Raw genomic sequence first — 20,431 nt, 5'->3', positions numbered from 1 at the left:
TCTGCTTACAGGCCAGGTGCACAGTGGAGACAGTTATTGCCCACACAGAAGAAAGGCTCCAGGCCATGAGGACATGTCATCTAGATCCTTCCTGGCTTTGTGGGGTGGCTTAGCAGGCTTGGGTGTATTGGCGAAATTATTAAGGCCACTCCATGTAGTTAAAAGGGAGGTTTATTTAGTGGCATAACTTACAAATGAAGGGATAGGTAGGTCGCAGGGTCTGGGAAAGACATAGCGCAGTCTGGCGGTGTTCTCTGGAGAACTCTGCTCGGTCTACCTCCAGTGTCCAGGGTCCAGGAACCAAGAGAGACCCCCATCCGGATCTCAGGTCTTCAGGGTCCTCTCTTGGCCCCACCTTGTAGGCGTGACAGTTACCAAAACCTCAATGGGGGTTGGAACTTCCAGATCAAGGTTGGAATGGCTACCCACTACATGGGTGGTTGAGAAGCAGGAAGTGGGTCACATAATCCTCCAGTCCTGAACTTGGTGAGATGCTAGGCTGGAGAGTGGACAGCCCAGGTTCTAGGCCCCTTTCCTGCCTGTGCATCCACATCAGGTTCTCTGTTGATATGTCAGTGGTTGGGGCAGATCTTTGGGACTCATGGGAAAGGAAAGCTTTCCCTAAAGGTAGGTAGAGGGAGATAGCCATTAGGTGTCTGGGTACATTGGGCCAAATGGGTGGCTCCCCCCCCCCCCGTCTCCACCCATGTTCTGCCCCCAAGGGCCCAACATATCCTCACCCCACACTTGGCGCAGTGTGCTATTTATGGGGTCTGGGCTATGCACCTGACACCTGCCTTGGAGCACTGCCACTGGACAGTTTCCTGGGTCCTATGGAAAGTGCCTGCTCATTTTGCTTTGACCCTACCTTCCATAGCCAGTGAGTTACTGATCATGGTTAGCAAGATGTGCTATTGATCATGTGAGCAACATGGTGGCAGACCCCTAAATTAACTGTAATATGGAAGGAAGAGGATAGACATGAGAAGTAGAGAGATGGAGAGTTAGACAGACAGACAGTAATTCTGAGAGAGGAACAGTTTAGAGGGAGGGACAGAGGTCCCTCCCTCGGTAGAGCTTAGAGGGAGTAGCTATCCAAGACGGGCAGAGCAAGCTTTGAGTAGGGTGCTATGCTAGGTGCCTAGGTGTGCAGTGGCTCCGGCAGTCCAGGGATGGGTCTGGGTTTTGGATACAGGGGAGACCTGTGCCTGGCTCAGTCCCCCCCCCCCCAGGAAGTCCCTGCCAGATACCATCCCACCCACATAGGCTTTGACCTCTCACTGTCTTTATAAAAAACAGGATTCAAGGAAGAGCCTACAGGGTACCTTCTCCACTTCTCTGTTTTCACACATTTTCCTGGAAATTGTGAAGAAATCCATTCTGCAGAATATCAGTCCCCAACCTGTCAGTCACAACCCCTTTGGGGGTCGAATGACCCTTTCACAGAGGTCACTTAAGACCATCAGAAAACACAGATATTTACATTACAATGCATAACAGTAGCAAAACTAGTTATGAAGTAGCAATGAAAATAATTTTATTGTTGGGAGTCACAACATGAGGAACTGTATTAAAGGGTCACTGTATTAGGAGCATTAGAAGGTCAAGAACTACTGCTTTAGAAAGTTCAACAGCCTGTGCCAGGCTGATTATGGAAAAGAAATGGAGAACATTCAAATGAACGCCTGAAAGTAGGGCCCACTGGTACAGATAGAAGGGTAGACCCAAGAGGAGAAAGTTGGAGTCAAAGCCCCAGGCATGACAATCTGGGCTCCATCCTCCCTCAGCCGGACTGGACAGGATGGTACAGGGCTGTCATGCTTCCAGACACCCACTTGCTGCTGCATCACTGTTTGCCCACCCCAGACTCTCGTAGTCCTGACTCTCCGGTGTTTGCTGCTGGTGCTCCACCTTCCCAGCTTCCCATAAGGAATAAATTCTGCCTGTCGGTATGACTTTTCAGCCTTCACTGGGCAGCTCCTGCTACTCACTATAACTGGATCCCCAACCTTCCCTAGGCTATGTGTACCCCTGGTCAGAAGTTGAAAGGCTGAATGATGTTCCAAGGCTCTTCAGTGACAGGGGGAAGGGAAGAGACTGGGAATGGGGCCAATTTTCATATCCATATGATGTGAGACCCCAGATAACCTATCTAAAGAACTGGGCATGGCCATTCAGGATTGTCTTAAGAGGTGGGGTGTTTCCTGGAGAAGTATCCATATCCATTGGGAAGTCATCTAAGCAGGTACTTGATTTGCTGACCCACCATCCAAATTATATTTCTGCCACTTGTTTGTGTACCTAGCCAGATTTGCACACACACCTTCAGGTGTTCATATGTACTACCTGATTTGTGCACACTTCCAGTCACCCACAGTGAACTGTTTGTTGAGCCAGAACTTTCCTTCTGGTAAAGAGACAAGGCCCAGGTTTTAGCCCCCACATTTCTGCACTCACTTAGGCTCTCTCAGCCTGTATGATGATGAGAGGTGTGCAGGCACATACCAGCTGGAGCTATTGGCTCTTACCACTGACAGCCACTACAGGCTTTTTCTTAACAATGTTCTTAGGTCTTCTGTTACCTCCTATATATCAGACCTTCTTTACCCAGTCCCCAGTCTTCACCTGGCCCTGGAAGCTACCCGAAGTGTGCTTTCTAATACACCTGACTGACACCTCCTGTGGTCCTGTCCTTGGACTGATGCTTCTGCACACCTGACATGATGAATACCTGGCCTGGGTTAAGCTGGCATGTATCAGTGGAATCCAGTGGAGTCTGGCAAGGGTTATAGCCTGGATAGCATTGACTGGCAGAATAACCATGGCTTTCCCTAAGATAGAGCTGAAAGTGGTTGTAGCCTCAAAATGACCTTGAACTTCAGTGGACAGACTAGCCTTCAGGAAAAGTAACCAAAGCAATAGCTACACATGCCTCTGATCACACACTTGTTCCTAAGTGTAGCCTTAGGCAGCTCAGCCTCTCAGATTGCCCGTAGACCTCACTTGGCCTATGCCTGCTGCTCTTGCCCTGGCTGGAAGTTGCTGTGACCTGGCCTTGTTTCTGGAGACGTTTCTTCTGGCTCACATACTACCCCATAGAACACTGAGCCACATGCTCCTCTTCTGTATCACAGGGGCTCTGCCTGTGTGGGTAAGGTTTTCCCAGTAGGTGGCCTGCAGTAGAAGCCATGACAGGTTGAAGCTGTGGGAGGGCCTTTCATGTGCTGTTTGCCTTTCATGCAAGCTGACCTATCACTTCTCTGTCTTGTACTGGAAGGTACTGGGGAAAATGACTGGGAAAAAGGCCATGCTTTACTGGTCATCTCAGTTCTGTTAAGGGATGGAGGGATGATCAAAGAAGAAGAAATGAGCTCCCTTTATTACTTGGTGTCCTCTGGTCTTGCCTGAATTTGGCTGTTTTCTCCTCCACAGTGGAATCCACCAGGAGAGAATGAAAGTGCCTTTAGTAGAGGACGAGCACCAGGCAGATCCCCATCTGGAAACAGATTATATGAGTTTTTGGGCCGAGGCTGGTGGGGAAATAGATAAGTCAGGAGTAGCTGTGTTCCCTTATAAGCAGGAGAAACAAAGGTGTGCATTTGTAGGGTTTACATGCTTTCAGACTTTCAGGAAGAGTGGTCTGCAGTAAAAGAGGCTGGAAATTGAGCCAGGATTAGTGATGTAGGTGTGGGTGTGGGTGGGTGGAGTCCCAGGATAGTCTCCACCAGGGAGCCCTAGTGAGCAGCCTCTTCTTACCTCTGTGGTCTCATGCACCTTTTTTTTTTTTAATGTTTTTGTTTTTTTTAATTATTATATATGTTAGATGCCGTTATAAACAAAGTGTGTTTTGTTTTTACCCATCCTCCTGCTGCTCCAGCTCCTCCTTTGTAGCATACCCAAATTCTTTTATCCTTTAATAATTAATATTTATTTTTATTGCTTTTAATTATGTGTAGGGTTATGTGTCTACATTGTAGGTATGTGTAGGTATATAGGTTAGTGCAGGTACTTAAAGGGGCCAGAGGCTTCAAATTCCTTAGAGTTGCAGTTACAGATACTGGTGCTGGGGATCAAAACCCAGGTCCAAGTCCAGAAGAGCAGCAAGTGCTCATAACTGCTGAGCCATCTCTCCAGCCACCCCAGACTCTTTTTCTCTTTCACACCCCATGTATTCTTCAGGCGCCTCTTAATTGTCCCATTTTCTATGTGGTCTTCCAAAACCTGGGTGGGATCACTTCTGGAGCCCTGGTGAATAGGGTAGGCCTGGGACACAGCTGGAGTCTTCCTCAGCCATGAGTACATCTTTTGGGGTCCCTGGTTGGTTTCTCCAGTGCAGAAAGGACCTGGCCTCTCTGGGTGTTGCATCAATGCCACCCAGACTGGGGGCTGGGGAGGGAAGTATGCAAGCCCTGCCTTGACTACCCTTTCCTTCACAGTATGGCATCAAGAAGAAGGAGGAGCGCGAGGCGGAGGCCCAGGCAGCCATGGAAGCCAACACAGAAGGCAGTCTGACTCGACCCAAGAAGGCTATTCCACCAGGCTGCGGGGATGAGCCAGAGGAGGAAGATGAGAGCATCCTGGACACTGTCATCAAGTACCTGCCTGGGCCACTGCAGGACATGTTCAAGAAATAATGATACTGTGTCAGCGCCAGGAGCCCCGCCCACTGTACAGACCCCCTCGGAGCCCCCCCTACAAGGGATGTTGGGAGCAGATGCAGTCCTCCCCCCTGCAAAAATAAGCCATAGTCCTAGATCTATCCTGCCCATGCCCCCCTCGCGCCTCGGGAGCCTCTGGCCACACCCCTCCCCCCACTGCCATCATTAACCCCTCCAGGCAAGGGTGTGGCCCTCAGGCCCCTATGCTGTGCATCCTTGCCTTTGGGTGGTTGGACCCCTCCTTACTAATCTTGAGTTCACCATTCCCACTGAGCCTGACCGAGGTCAGGCCCCGAGGGCCAGCCCTGACCACCCCTGGAGTGCCATCCCTCTGTGGGTGGCCACCAGTCAGGGCCTAAACTCAGGAGCACAGCCATAGTGGGGTGGGACTTGGGGAATGAGCTGTGGGTGCCTGGGGGCCCCAGCCCTTCCCTGAGCCCATTACCCCAGTTTCTAGACTTGTTGGACCTGCTGGACCATTCACTCTGTCTTCCTGTCTGTGCGGTAACACCCCAGTCTTCACCGGCGGCCCTTGCATATTTTGTCCAGCTGTCTCTTTCTCTGTTGCTCTGCAAGGTTTGGCTTCTTAAGAATGCCACAGCCAGGGGAAACAAAGCAATAGATTGGGTATGGGTGGGTCCCTTGACATCCTCTGTAACGCACACTTTCCAGAGTCCCATCTCTCCCTGGTGGCCTCCTGTTCTCTTCATGGAGGACAGGCAGTCTCCTAGGGAACTCCTGGCTTTACCACTAGACACCTACCTTCAGAATGCCCCACTCCCTAAAAGCCCAGGGTTCTGGGGATCCATGTGCAAGGCAGACAGAAGGCCACAGGATTCGGTGTCCCACCCTCTCCACTATTCCCCCTTTGAAGGGCTGACAGTGGCCCGCAAATGCAAGCTCCTGGGCTTGGGCTGTGGTGTTTTGTTCTGTGCGTGGCCCAAGGGCAATATGACCCAGCTACTCCCCTTTGCCCAGCCAGCAGCCATTGTTCTTCATATTTGTTTAATTTACATCATAATATGTTGAATCTCAGGTAAATGAGGTCTGTATTTGATAAGTTTTATCTTGACAGAAAGGCCAGCCTGGTCTTCCCGACCCTTCCTGTCCACATTAAAACTGCATTAAGTGTCCATGAGTTTTGGGCCAGGTGTGTGGCTTGGCATTGACCTTCATGACCTTACATAGCTCTTTAGAGAAGCCATAACAATTAGACTGCAATACTAATCAGAACGCCCTCTGCCCAAAGAGATGAAGCATGCTCGGCCCACAGTACCTTGCTCACCTGGGCCTCTCTCTGCACCTCTGGCTGGTTTTCATGAATTGAAAAGCCAGCTCTGAGCAGATGGCCTTTTCTTGAGTTAACCCTGCATCCTGTTCCTAGCGCATGGGGCACCGGGCCGCAGCGCTTAGTATAGCCCATGTGTTACCTGTCTGTCTGTCCTTGTGCCTGCACCTCCTGCATGTCAGAGGCCTCACATGTTCTCTCTGAGGGAATCACAGCCAATAAACAGTGATTTCACACCGTGTGGCTATTCCTTCTAAGACTCCCATTCTCCCCGGCAGAGGGAAGGCTTCCCTCACATTGGAGACAAATACAGAATGTCCTGTAGGTCGTTGCTCAGATTTACTGATCCAACTTATTCTCCAGAGGGCAAAGTTGTCCCTTCAGGACCCCAGTGCCCAGAGTGAGCCTCCAGTTTACACAACCTTTCTTCCTCACAGTTCTGCCAGGCTCTGGTAAATCCAGACTATACTGCTTCCCAGGTCTGGGCCCACCAGGATTTCCATAGCTCTGTTCCCCTGCCCAGCCCAGGGTGCTGTCCTCATTCCCTATAGCACCACACACCTTTTGGGATCACTGTCAACTGCCGAATGGGAGGAGGTGCTCACAGGACTTGACAGCTCTCTGTCCTGGCATATTTTATTAGACCCAAGTCCAGAGAGTAGTCCACCTATCTCATACTGTGGGTCTGCAATCCCAATTTGCCCCATGCTTAGCCCAACCCGAGGTGCTGTGACCACAGCTGTCCTTAAAGAGCCCTTGTTCATCTCCCTTTTGGGGCACCCCTCTTCTGGGAGACAGCAATCAGCAATTGTAGAAATTCCATCCAGCAAAACCTGCTAGTCTGAGCAGAAAGGCTACACATGTCTCACTCTTACTTGCAGGGGTGGGTGGAGATGAATAGAGAAGTGGGGATGATTTAGAGGGATCCTGCTTTCCTCCAAGTACAGGAGAAGTATCTCTCATGCCCCTCACTATCTCTGGAGGAAGAGGCCCACCCAAGGGGCACCACCGAATTATCCAGATAACATCCTACCTGCTGGGGCAGCGGCTACTTCTTTTTCCTGGAGGTGTACTTAACACCCTAATCTCTGGCTCTAGACTCTCTGGAGCTTTGCTGAATGCTGTCACTCAGAATGAATGTTCTTATAAGGGCACCAATCAGTCTACCCACCTGTCATCTGGTGCCCTACCTCACAGCCATCTGGATTCCTCTTGGACCTAAGTAATGATATGAATGTTTTAGCTATTGGAAGACTTGATCAGTTGGTCACCCAAGGACTGATAGGTTAGATCTTGGTTGGTTATAATATCTTCTAGGGCCTGGAATAATTGAGTTCCCTTCTCTTATAGTTGTGTGTATGTGCATGCGTATGTCATGGGAGAAGTGTTAAATACACACTGTAATTAATGATTTCTGCTTGGAGAAAAATGGGTATGGGGTGATGGGATCTGGAAATGCTATTCATGAGTGATGTGGTGGCTGTCAGAGGAGTGACACATACAAGATCAAGAGGATAGGAGGCAGGAGCCATGTAGGCATTCTCCATGCATGTGCTTGTGTGTGCACGGAATGTGAATATTCCAAGCTGAGCGACAGGCACCAGGGCCAGGGAAACGCTGCCCTGAAGCTGCAGGGCATGATGTTCTTACAAAACCTCCACCTGCAAGCCTAACCCCAGACACTGGATGTTGACATATCCTGAACACTTTTGGCTGATTTTACCTCCAGTTTCTCCTTATAGCTTCTCCCTGGTATCTGCAGGCAGCTAGCTCCGGCAGCCAGACAGATACCTGCTCTGACCTGTGCTCCACTTTCTAAGACCGAGAGGCAGCGCTGTTCTCAATCACAAGCTACCTAATCATCAAAGCATTCCAGAAAAACTAAAAAGACCTGCAATTAAGGACCATTTTGTCCACCCCTGCTAATCCGCAGCTAGACAAATCCTGCTGTCCACCACAAAACCAGCGGGGCCAAGGATCCCTGGGTCTGCGCCACCTGTCCACGCGTTTTGGACCCTGGCTGCTCTCAGGTCTTCAGTTCTGAAAGAGAGCCAGGGCAAAGGGGCAGCGGGGCAACACGGCAGGGCTCCTTCAGGTGCGGAGGAGGGGTACCCATGACCAGGCCCAGTTCAGACGGGCAACCGGTGGAAGGGTGCCCAGTGAAGAGGGTGGGACTCAGCAGGCAGTGTGGAATAGCAGAAGAAGCCTGATCCAATCACTGCGCTCCGCTGCGGGGCGCCGAGATTGGTTCCAAGATGATCACGTGCAGATCCTGCCCAATCAAAGCTAGAAAGACGCAGTTGCCTAGAGAAAACCTTGTCTGACCTCCTCAACCCCTCCCCGAGGTGGGGCTCTGAAGCGGGGAGGGGGGAGGGGTACACGTGTCCCGCACCCTACCCCACCCCAGCCTCCGCATGGCCTGCCTCCTTCCCTTAGTCCTTCCTGAATCTTACTTCTGCTTTAGGCGCCTGTTCCTATCTCCGGGTTCCCTAACAGCGTGGGCTAAGTGGTCACTGGAAAGACCCTCCTTAGGTACAGAGCTCCCTTCTCCAGAGGTCATGAGCAGGGCTATCTCTTTTCTAAACCAAATTAAATGTGGCTCAGTCTGACCCTAGACAGGTGTGAGATAAGTCTTGTCCTTTAGCAGCCACAACAGATTCCAACCCACCCGGCCTAGTCTTCCCTCCTCATAAATGGGGGCAGTGTTGGGAGTCGGGGTCAGGCAGAAAAGCCAGTGGAGATGTTCACTGGGCAGGGGCCTGTACCAATCAACATTGCTTTCCCTAGGATAACTGTACACCCCCCACAAACTAAGGCTCTCTGCCGGCAGGGACTGTTCCCTTTCTTTATCCCCACAATGACTTCGATCAAGGAGCAGGCAAAATGAGGTGCAAGACAACCTAGGGGCGCATCGAGCAGTCCTGGACATTTCAGAAGTCCAGTTATGGCTGTGCAGGTGAGGGCTTTCTGGGCCCCAGGAATCCCTCTTTCGACCTTCAGGTGAACCCTGAGCTGGCCTGTTATTTTTGGCCTCACCTGCTGACCTGGGGGTCAGATCAGGCTAAGGACAAGCCAGGAACTCACTACCTGTGCTAGCTATGGGTGATGGATATGATAGTGTGACCAAGTGCTTTCTGGGTGGCTGCCATACCCTATGAAGGTAGGTGTAGGCCAAGCTTCTGAAGGACAGAACTGGGGAGGGGCCCAGCACTGCCCAGATCCTTAAAGCACCCCAGTATCTGAGAAGGGTGGTAGGTAGGTGGAGAAGGATGTTTGGCTGTGCTTCACTGTTAGGTCATCAGTTGAGTGATGAATCTCAGTGAAGGCCCATGGCCAGTAGAGTGGCACAGACCCTCTCTTTAGCTTATCCTTCATCAGGGCTCATGCATAATCTGTAACACCGTCCCACAGAAGGCCATTGGTCCAGGACAGTGACCCAATATCTAATGCTCCTAAAGGAGGCCTTGGAGTTCATCAGCCCAAACGTGTGTGGGCTCTATGTATGTGGCCACCAGGTCCAGGTGCAGGAACCGAGAAGGTGGAGAACATCCCACTGCATTTCCTAACCCCCTCGGCTACCCTCCCATACCTGACTGGGGCAGGTCCTGGGATAGCAGAGGCAGCTTAGTGAGGCAAAGTGGCAGACTAACCCTCTGCAAAGTGACCTCCATTCCAATATAAGGAACAGAAATAAACGTAGTTCATCAACCAGGACAACCCGCCTAGGAACTGGGGCCAACAGGAAGAAACCCTCAGTGAAGCCATCACAGCTATGTGGTCACAGCTGAGTGTACCCAGTGGTAGAGGCTGAACTAGATCACAACCCAGATGGGAAAAAAAATGTGCCTAGGTACACACAGACATACCCAAAAACTGAGTAAATGCATAATAGAGAATATAGATGAGTTTCCCATTGCAGATGATTCCACATACTCTACCCCATCTTCCTGTTAGTCTTTGCAGGAGGACTTAAATTTAAGGAGTAAAGCACCAGGGATTTCACTGTTTCCAGATAGTCAAGATGACTGTCAATAGTAATGTGTCCTGCTACCAGCACAGACAGATTCCTGACTGCCAGCAGTCATATCAGAGGAACTACAAAGAGTGATGGAGCTTATGGAATTCGGCCCAGAGGATAACAAAGCTGCTCTGGGTGCCTCCTGGAGAGACAAAGCCCTGGGAGGATTGTTTTCCCAGAATGCCCCTTGCTTCTGCTATGCTTCTGTTTGCTCTGCTGTGTTCCTGCTTGTTTGGCATGGTATTTCTGTGAAAAGGATCCCACTGTATCTAATACAGTGTGATTGTTTCTTGGGAAATCCCACTCCTCACTGGGTGATTTACTTTTTACTTGCAGATCATAATGAAGACGATTTTTTAACAATGCTGATTGTTATGCCCAGATCGCGGGGACCCCCAAAAGACCACCATGGAGACCAAATCTCATATATAAAAGCAAAGTCTTGGGCTCTCTTTCTGTTTGACGAAGCAGTGAGAGCAGAGAGCCCTAAGCTCAGGCGAGGTAGAGATTTTATCATAGCAGAGGTTGGGGTGAGGGGATTTCCAGGGTTTAGGACCCTGATTGGCTGACATTTGTCTAGAGGTATCTGTAAAACAAAAATAGGTGTGTTCTAAACTCAGGGACATCTGGCCACCTTATCTAATGTTTGGAATGTTTGGGATGTCAGGTACTTCCCTTAGATGTAGGCCCTCCCTGGGTGGGGTCAGCTTATGGCTTTTCCTGGGTCTGGGTGTTGCCTGCCAGTAAACTTGTCACGGAAGCTGTGTCTGGGCCTCTAAGCCTATCATAGCAGCTGTGTGGTCAAGCTGTTTTGGTGCCCCTCTACAGTGATTAGTTAGATCTATGATTTAATTGGACTTTTTGAGTTAGCCTAACAGATACAGGTGGTTAGGATAGTTGGTAAAGATGATGAAGGACATGATTTAGGTTATTCTGCCAATTGCTCCAATAAGAGATACAAAAAAAGGCAAATATAGGCTAAAAGTTAACTTCCCCTTTGTTAGATGTGAGATTTGCAGAGGGCAGAAATTATAGATGTATGAATTCTACCTGTGGAAAAACAGGCTGATGATCAAAGAAAACAGTTATGTCCCTACACCCAAGGTTAGGCCTGAGTCCCTTGGTCATGTAACTTACAGAATTAATCACAGGCCCTGGTATGCACCTTGAAAAGACAAAGTTGTAAAAAGAAATCAAATGACTCTATTGTGTGTAAAGAAAAATAGATGGTTAGCTGACCACTGGTTTAAAGTTTTTCTAGAGTAGAAATAAGAATAGAAATCGACTACATTAAAACCACAAACAGCTGCATGCCAGTACAAAGGAAATGGCTGAAATAGACTTGGCTAGCTTAAAACTTAGTTAATCAATAATAAAAGAACCACTGCTTTGGAGTGAAGATGTTATGGTGGAAAAAATTAATACAAAGGAAAATGTTTAACTACTTGTGGACTTCTAAAGGAAAACATGTAACTTGTGATCTTAATGTGATTTCTTCTTATGTAAAGATTTTAATTTGCTTTTGGAAAATATGTAACATGGTTGTGAGGTAATCTTTTTCTTGCACAGAAATCTTTTTTTTTTCTATGTATATAGCATTCTGTCTGCATGTACACCTGCATACCAGAAGAGGGCACCAAATCCCATTGCAGATGGTTGTGAGCCACCATGTGGTTGTTGGGAATTGAACTCAGGACCTCTGCAAGAACACCCAGTGCTCTTAACTGCTGAGCCATCTCTCCAGCCCCCCCAGAAATCTTTGTCTTAGGTGGTATAAAAGGGATAAGGGAAAAATGTAAAACGAGGGCTGGAGAGATGGCTCAGAGGTTAAGAGCACTGGCTGTTCTTCCAGAGGTCCTGAGTTCAATTCCCAGCAACCACATGGTGGCTCACAACCATCTACAATGAGATCTGGTGCCCTCTTCTGGCCTGCAGGCCGAACACTCACTGTATACATGATAAATAAATAAAATCTTAAAAAAAAAAAAACATAAAATTATTTAAAAAAAAATGTAAAACGAACAACAGAGAGAAAAATAAAACGAAGAAGTAAGCTTTGGACCTCAGAAAAAAAGAGTCTTCTATGTGTGTATGCTGCTCCACTGACACTCCTTTCCAGTTTCTCTGACACTGCTGAAAGCTGGGCTTCCAGTTGCACCTGACAAACTGTTCCTCGAGGGCATGCTACTTCCATGCTCTTCCTCAGGAAACCCCAGGCTAATCATTTGGAAAACCCTGTAAACCAACCCAGTTGCTTAACATTCTACAAAATTCCTGTCGGACTCTCCTGGAAACCATCAAGGTTACTGGAACCAAAGCAAATCTAAGAAGCTGTCACAGTCCAGAAGTGCCCAAGGAGACATGTGTTGTCTTGTCATGTGTTCTTGGTTGGGAAGAGAAAAGAGGAAGTAAACACTAAGGGAAGCAGTGCATCAGACAGGCTTTAGTTAGCATTGTCTTTGTTGGCTCACTGGATGTATTGAATATCAGAGCTGCAGTATTGAGAAAAGATTGGAATATTGTTGGTCCAGAGTCTAAATTACCTTAGAATTAGTGATTAGAGATGGGCAGTGGTGGCACACGCCTTTAATCCCAGCACTCGGGAGGTGGATCTCGGAGTTCGTGGCCAGCCTGGTCTCCAAAGCAAGTTCCAGGAAAGGCACAAAGTTACACAGAGAAACCCTGTCTCAAAAAACCAAAAAAAAAAAAAAAAAAAAAAAAAAAAAAAAAAAAAAAAAAAAAACAGAATTAGACATTAACGATCCAAGAAAACTCACAGAATCAACTAACGGTTGTATCTAGAGTCCTCCAAAGACCACCAAGAGACCAACTCTACACAAAAGCAAAGAGTCTTTATATTGTGAGTTAACTCGGGACACAGCAGCAGAGCAGGAGAGACCCTGAATAGCAATGGGGCAGAGTTTTTAAAGCAAAGGGGGCTTGGGGTCTACGGACCACATAGGAACAGACTCAGGATGGGTTTATATGAGGGGCAATCATATTAGTAATTTTTTAAATTTTTTTTCTGGAGCTGAGGACTGAACCCAGGGCCTTGTGCTTGCTAGGCAAGTGCTCAACCACCGAGCTACATCCCCAATAGGCACACCGATAGGCTGATGCAGCAATCCAAGTCAGACTGAATTAGAAAAAGCCCCAGGTTAATGGGTAAAGCTTTCCTGGGTGATTTTTCGGCCCCCCAGAGAGGAGATGGGGATGAGAGACTGGAAAAATCTCATATCTGTTTTCTGGGATGCAGCTTAAAACCCTGTGGGAGTGGTCTTGGGCCTCTCTGGGGGAGGAGCTGTGTTTGGCCGGCTTTGAAGGGGTGGGTTTGGGGAAAGAGATGGGGGAGGGGAGTTGAGGTGGATCTTCCACCAAAACATTCCAGACTTTTTGCGTATAGGATGCCAGGGTGCCAGGGGCTGAGGTGGAGCTCCCGCCCAAACACCAGGCTTTGTCCTTGAGCTGCCATGGAGGCTGGCTAACCTATCAATACTCTGTGGAAGCTGACTCAGTGGCCTAGGCTTTCACATTGACCCATGCACATAGCTCTAAGTTGGTGAGGGTCCCACCCAGACAGTAAACAATTGGCTGAACCTTGAGCAGTCGGGATACGTAAAGAAAGGGAGCTACTGAAAGGACTATATCTTTTGTTCATGGCCCTCCCAGAAACTGCTTGCTCGACTCAGGAAACTGAAATTGAGGCCTGATCTCTGAGAGAAGACTGAGCTGTTATGGCTTTCACTAACCTGGGCTCATCAGGGCTCACAGAGACTGAACCAACAACCAGGGAGCTTGCATGGGACTGACCTAGGCCTTCTGAGTGTAGCTTAGTCCTCTTATGGGTAGTAAGGGTGAAAAGGTCATAGTCACAACAGGACCCAATGATACCTTTTAGAGCTTTATTAAGAGAAAGAGACAGAGACAGAGAGACTGCATGTCTGCTTTTAGGCTGGGACGCAGTTGCCTGCTGATGACTACAGAATGCTTACAATGGGACTCCTAACAGTGGGAACAGGGGCTGTCTCCAACTCTTTCACAGGCTTTTGGGACCCTACTCCTCATACTGGGTTGCCTTGCCCAGCCTTAATACAAGGGGAGGAGCTTAGTCTTACTGCAACTTGATATGCTTTGTTGATACCCATGGGAGGCCTGCCCTTTCCTAATCAGAAACAGAGGAGGGCTGGGGGTGGGAACAGAGTGGGGTTGGGAGGAGGGGGTAGGAGGAGAGAAGGGAGGAAAACTGTGGCTAGTGTGTAAAAGAAATTTATTTTTAAAAAAGAAAAAAGACATAGTGATCTGGGAGGCTAGGTGTAGCTTCTAGAATTCTGGCCTGCCTTTTTTTGTGATTGTCCTATAAATCTAAAACTATTTTGAAATTAAAACTCTCTCTCTCTCTCTCCTTTTTTGAGATAGGATTTCACTATGTATCCTTAGTTGGTCTGGAACTCACTATGTATATACCAGGCTGGCCTTGAACTCATAGAAATCCCCCTGCCTCACCTCCTGAGTGCTGGAACTAAAGGTTTCCTTAAAGAATTCACTAGCTGGCCAGGAATGGTGACAGTAATCCCAGTACTCTAGACGTCAAGTACAGAAGGATCCTGATTTCAAAGCTCAGGGGTAGGAGAGGTTTTTAAAGGGAAAAGCTGCCAGCCGGGAGTTATATGTCTTGGCATTTGGGATTGGGTGAAGGGACATGGGGCAGGGTGATTTTTTTGAAGCTATTGGTCTAGACTTTTGGCGTGAAACCACATTTGAAACTAGTTGGCTGCTTCTAGGCTATCAGTTTGAGTGTCATTGTCATGGCATATTCCTGAGGTTCTTCCTGGAACTGAGTACAGCCCCTGGTAACCAGGTGGTCTAAGATGATGGCCCTTCCCTACGATGGAGTCTGCAAAGTCAAGTCTAGGCCTTCATATTGCCTTCACAAGAGAATAAAAGTTTATTCTAGAGTCAAATATAAGTGACCATGACCTGGGAACAGATTTAGGTTACCTCAAACTCCATGTTCCAACATGGAAGCAGTTTTATCATTTTAAAGAACAAAGTCATAAATCAGGTCAAGTTTAAAGTGCATTGGCGGGTACATCAGAGAGGCGGGTGCAGCAGGATGGGAGCAGCTCTTCCAAGGCCTCAGATGCTATGTGATGACATTCTTAGTTTTGGGATGGTGGAAGCAAGTGGTCTACTAAGTTCATAGATTTCTGTAGGAAGCAAGTGAACTCCTGAGTAAATTGTTGACATGGGCACAGCCATGTCAAGGACCCCAATATGTCAGCCCCACGAGAGTGGCAAAGCCTTCCTCCGGTCCAAGTAGGAGTGTTGACAATGCACAGAAAGTGTTCACCGTAGATTTTCCACCCCCACCCCATGTTTAGGGCCTGAAGACTGCTCCCAACTGAGATTAGCTAAACCTGCTTCCTTGTTCAGCCATATGCAATAGCATCTCCTTGCTGAGCTTCTAAGGGGCTGCAGCTTCTCCATCCCAGAGCCTAGATCACCCAATTGCAGCTTGTGTCTCCATGTGTCTGTCCTTTCTTTAATATCTGTCATTTCTTCATTTCCCAATCAGGTCTCTGGGACACAAGTTGTACAAGGAGGCAACAGATTTCAAAAGACTGTCTATTAGTCATAGGATGTTAGTTCCAACAAAGGTGGACAAGGAATGGCTATTCGGGACCGAAAGCTACCTGGTAAGGTAATAAGCATCTGGACATGCCACATTCCAATCTCACCACATTACTGCAGCTCTAATTAATTAGTTTGCAGACACAGCTTCTTTCTAGGCATTCTTGTTCACACTACATAGTGAGACCTATGTCAAAACACACAAACAACAAGGACAAATTTCTAGCTGGAAAAGGTATTATTCAACTCAATTAACACAAATAACATAAAGCAGGCAGTGAAAGAAATAAGAGTGGGAAGCACAACTCTTCAGTGCCCAGCCACCACCAGGGCTGTAGCTACCTGGAAGGTGGTCAGCTGGGGTAGGTCTCCTTCCTGAATTTCTCCCCTTCTAGACGGACAAGGTGGAAATGGCTACAGAGAGACAAGTTTTTGAGAAGAGTTGAAATTTACCACAGTACAAATGGGAACTCCATTCTGTGTATTTTTATGAATATTTTCCATCCCTGAATGACTGAGCCTACAGACGGAGAGGGCTGCTCATACTCTGTAACACATTATCTGCCGTAAGCTTACAGATACTTCAGACAAAACATTTCCAGTCCAGGAGAGTTAAGTTTTTCTTCTGCTTTTATTACAAGCATATAATATTAATTGGCAAAACACTGAATACAAGCTTCACTATCATGAAATCAAAACATTAAGCAATATTCCAAAAAAGATTTCAGACAAAAACTAGCCACTGATGGTACAAAAATTACACACTAACACAATCATAAAAAATGTAAACTTTCAAATTAAACAGTCAAAACATCTGAATCTGCATCATTTCATACACCATGACAACTGTTGGCTGTGGCTGCATTCCGGGGTGAGAGCCCACGTGGTGCTGCTGTCTGTGACTCGATGTTACTTCCACTTGGGGAAAATGTGTCTAGTACAAGCTGAGAGCTGGAACTGACATGCTAAAGTGACACACATCTCACGGGCACATTTCAGTTCTTTCTCCAAATGTGCTCTTGGATGGGGGTAGTGACAAGCGGAACACTGGGTGTGAGAGCCACAGGCCCACACAGCTGTTCCTGATGGGAGCCTGAATGGTAGTAAATCCTGCCTGGAAGAACGCAAGATATTCAGACTATGGTACAATTCAGTGATTTTTCTAACCTACATGTCCCAGTTTATTTACTTGGTGTATTTAATATCAAGGCAGAGAAAACTTCTGTTTTCATGTTAAGGTCACATGTGATGTGTTGGGGTTTAAATGATTTCCTGAGGAAACAGACACTTTGTGTGTGTGTGTGTGTGTGTGTGTGTGTGTGTGTGTGTGTATGTGCGTGTGTGAGGGGGAGGGAGGGAGAGAGGGAGGGAGAGAGAGAGGGAGAGAGGGAGAGGGAGAGGGAGAGGGAGAGAGAGGGAGGGAGGGAGGAGGGAGGGAGGGAGAGAGAGAGAGAGAGAGAGAGAGAGAGAGAGAGAGAGAGAGAGAGAGAGAGAGATTTCGCTATCTGCACTAAATTCAATGTTTTAGGAGCATATTCAATATCCATATACAAAGTAGAACCCAGCTGGCTCATTCTTGGAACATTTAATCTAATGATACATTTCAGAGCACTGTGATACACCACCCTGTATGCCCTCAGAAACAAAGCATACTAGCCTGCCAAGATTCAGATGCCAGGGCAGGCATCAGAGGCCAGCAAGCCTGTCAAGGGCAGCACTGCCAGGTTCATCAGTGGAGACAAGGAAATCCCAACCCCCAGGATGGCTCAGCCACAGACTCAGCTCAAGAACTTGGGTAACCGACAGTAGACACAAGCCTAACATGGTGCAAACTCATCACTTCCTTCCTGGATGCTTATCTTTTAATATTGATGGAACACACACACACACACACACACACACACACACACACTCACGCACACTCTCCCAGTAACAGCATTCTTATAATAATAACATGAAAAAGGCAAAACCAAATAGCTGAATGCACAGATACTGAAATTCCATCTATATTCCCTTTCAATTTAGTAGAATTGATGCTAGATCACAATTTAAACACTCTAATAAATGCATGTTGGAACCTATTGCACAAAAGCATAAAAATGCTCTTCATCCCTATAAAAAACATACAAACCAAAGGCTACAAAAAAGTAAAAGAAGCTTGCAAAACATCTCACAATTTTATCTTATATGCCTGTAAATAAAGCTGGACCACGGAAACCAAACAACTGGATGGGAAAATATGATAGAAGGCTTAAAATAGAATAAATAATTTTATAAAGTTAAGTTTTCTTTTTTTAACCCCCCAAGTCTTAAATTCAATATTATATATTCTATCTGAGTTTTCTATTTTCGTGAAAATGGTACTGAGCGAGACCACGTGCTGGGAGGCTGGTCCCGGGGCTGCCGGTTGGACGCACCCGATTTCTAGCATCGGCAGCTATGAAAACAACTTCACAGGAGCTCCGCCTGCTGAGAAAGCTGGACAGGACCAATCACTAACTGATCCTACTGTTCATGCTGGAAAAATAAAATTTCGGCCTTGGATGTCACATGGAGCTTGGCAGGAGTGAAACAAGGCGCCCGGAAACTTCCATCTGACGCAAGCTCACTCTGCTTTATCTATGAGCGAGGTAAGGCTACAGGTCAGACCAAAGGGCAGAAGGGCATTGGGAAGCTGTCTGCAGTGAGACAGGCGCGTGATGGAATCTTAGAAAAATAGGTATTTTTGCTGCTGAGGTTTATCAGGTTAACGTGGTGACTGAAGCAGAGCTGTTGGGGCAGTGGCGCCCGGCTAGGACATCAGTTGCCATGTCCGCCTCGCTGAATACTTAGATCTATCAACTTAGCACCATAGCAAAGTCAAGTGATTCTAAAAGTAGCTACAAAGTTACAAATATATATCATGAGATTATACAGCCATACTAAGTTTGATCTGAACTGTAAATTAACTTTATTTTAATTTGGAGGCTTCTAACTGTTTAACTCTTCTTTAATTTCACCACATGGGAAAATACCTAAATTCTAACGTAACTGCATTGTGAGAACACGGTCTTGCAGAATGCTTTAGCAGCACTTGTGTTCTGAGGTAGACAGGTAATATTTACGCATAAACCCTTGTGTAGTAACTCTAGAAATGATTTGGATGAATAGCAAACTCAGGAAACTGAATGATCCAAACAGTCCTGGGCTTAAATAGAGAGGTGAATTTTGATCAATTCCAAACAAAGAGCTTGCTTTTATTTTAGAAGGGCATACATTAAAGATTCAGTTAATTTGGATGTTTTATCCTTAGTAACATTAGGTCTCACAAGTCGCTGCTTCTGACACTGTGTAAGTGAAAGAGGAAGTAGAAGAAAAAGTGGGTGTTGATAAACCCAATCTCAACTCTCAAAGCAAATTCAGGAAAAATTCCAATTGCTAAAGCGAAGACTCAGAAAGCCTGGCCTAAGGGACACTAAGATCCTCATCTGCCCACCAAGAGCAGAGGTACTTCTAGGATTATAGGGTCCTACAGTTCCCATGGGGCCTGGAAGGGCAGGAAGTGGGAGAGGTCAGAGGGCACCCAGACTGAGGGGGTCCCTGGGACCCCAGGACAGCACCCTCCTGTGTAGTCTTGCCTTCAGACCCCTTAGGGGATAAAGTTGGATATGCTGGCATCTCAATCTTTAACCCAACAACAACAACAAAAATTACACGTGAAAGGGGAGATTACCAAATAGTATCCTGTCTGTGACCAAAAAAGCAACTTCTGCTTAACAGGTTGCTCAGTTACCTTGCATGAAAAAGGGACCCAAAGAATGCATGTTAACCCCATGAGCAGGAAGGCAAGCCTGGAAATACCCACTACCAGGAACATGGAGGCTAGAGGCCACCTCCCAAGTGTCTTTACAAGGTCTCCCCAGGGATGGCTTGTGCTGTCTGATAGCGACAAACAGCCACCACCACATCTTGCCAGCAGAAGGAAAACAAAAAGGGAAAGGCAGGACCTTCAGTGATGGCCTTTCCAAGGAAAAGTATTTCAAGAACTTTTCAAAAAGCCAGTGCTGCACGGGCAGATCACCTCGTTTGCCTTGCCGAGGGGGCCGGAAGTGTAGCCACATGACACCGGGGAGTCATGAAGGGTCCTGCCTTGCCCGGCCAGCACAGGCCATCATCCCAGGATGCACAGTACAAGACTTAAACTTGGGAATGGGCCTCTGCCATACTCTAGAAGATGGGAAATTAAATAATAGTATTACTGCAAGCCTCTTTGGGTACGCTTTAAATTAAATTTTTATATATATCTTAAGTCTTCAGGAAGCTAAAGGCAACATAAATATATACCATGAAAAGACTTTCAATAACTTAGGAAGGACTTAATGAAAGTACAAGTATTTTTGAGGCTTATCATGAAACCTAATCCACGAATTAAACCAAAGCGAACTCAGATTCTCAAGGCCTGGAAAGCAAGCAGAGGCGCTGATGTCAGACGCGGTGTGGGAACGTGCCACCATTTCACTTATTCTCTGGCCTGCAGACCTGAAGCAGAGACGAGCAAACTGCGAAGTGTTTTCATCCTCTGTAAACGCGTGCTGGTAGTGTCTTGTTGGGAGTGGATTCTCTCATACAAAAGTTATAAATATTCTCTATTCAGAAATCTGGTCCACATGGCACCCAGAGGCAACATTCCACGACACATTTTGCCGTGTAGAGCGTTGGGTGTGGGCTGAGTCTGGCTGGGCTTACAGCAAGTCCATCTTGGGTCTGTAGTGTAGCAGGAGGGGTGCCTTCTGCAAGACAAAAACAAAGGTGGCTGAGGGAGGTACAAGGGGCCTAGACTGCACTCACACCACAGGC

The 20,431-nt window shown here is 47.3% G+C and overlaps 2 protein-coding genes across 3 annotated transcripts in view; one reads left to right on the top strand and one right to left on the bottom strand.

The window, feature by feature from the left end:
- Cplx1 (complexin 1) overlaps positions 1 to 6,187 on the top strand; it is a 32,140-nt gene extending 25,953 nt beyond the window's left edge. Inside the window, exon 4 of the mRNA XM_028867423.1 lies at positions 4,437 to 6,187. Within this exon, the coding sequence (XP_028723256.1) occupies positions 4,437 to 4,634 (198 nt within the window). The 3' untranslated portion in view covers positions 4,635 to 6,187. The remainder of the gene's footprint in view (positions 1 to 4,436) is intronic.
- Positions 6,188 to 17,694: 11,507 nt separating this feature from the next.
- Positions 17,695 to 20,431, bottom strand: part of Pcgf3 (polycomb group ring finger 3) — a 47,775-nt gene continuing 45,038 nt past the window's right edge. For both annotated transcript variants that reach the window (XM_037209293.1, XM_028867421.2), the window contains exon 11: positions 17,695 to 20,364. In XM_037209293.1, coding sequence (XP_037065188.1) covers positions 20,317 to 20,364 — 48 coding nt within the window. In that variant the 3' untranslated portion in view covers positions 17,695 to 20,316. The remainder of the gene's footprint in view (positions 20,365 to 20,431) is intronic.

The sequence above is a fragment of the Peromyscus leucopus genome, chromosome 10, assembly GCF_004664715.2.
Source record: "Peromyscus leucopus breed LL Stock chromosome 10, UCI_PerLeu_2.1, whole genome shotgun sequence".
Classification (NCBI taxonomy): domain Eukaryota; kingdom Metazoa; phylum Chordata; class Mammalia; order Rodentia; family Cricetidae; genus Peromyscus; species Peromyscus leucopus.
Note: the sequence above shows the minus strand (reverse complement) of the source record. Positions and strands in the feature narration are given on the sequence as shown.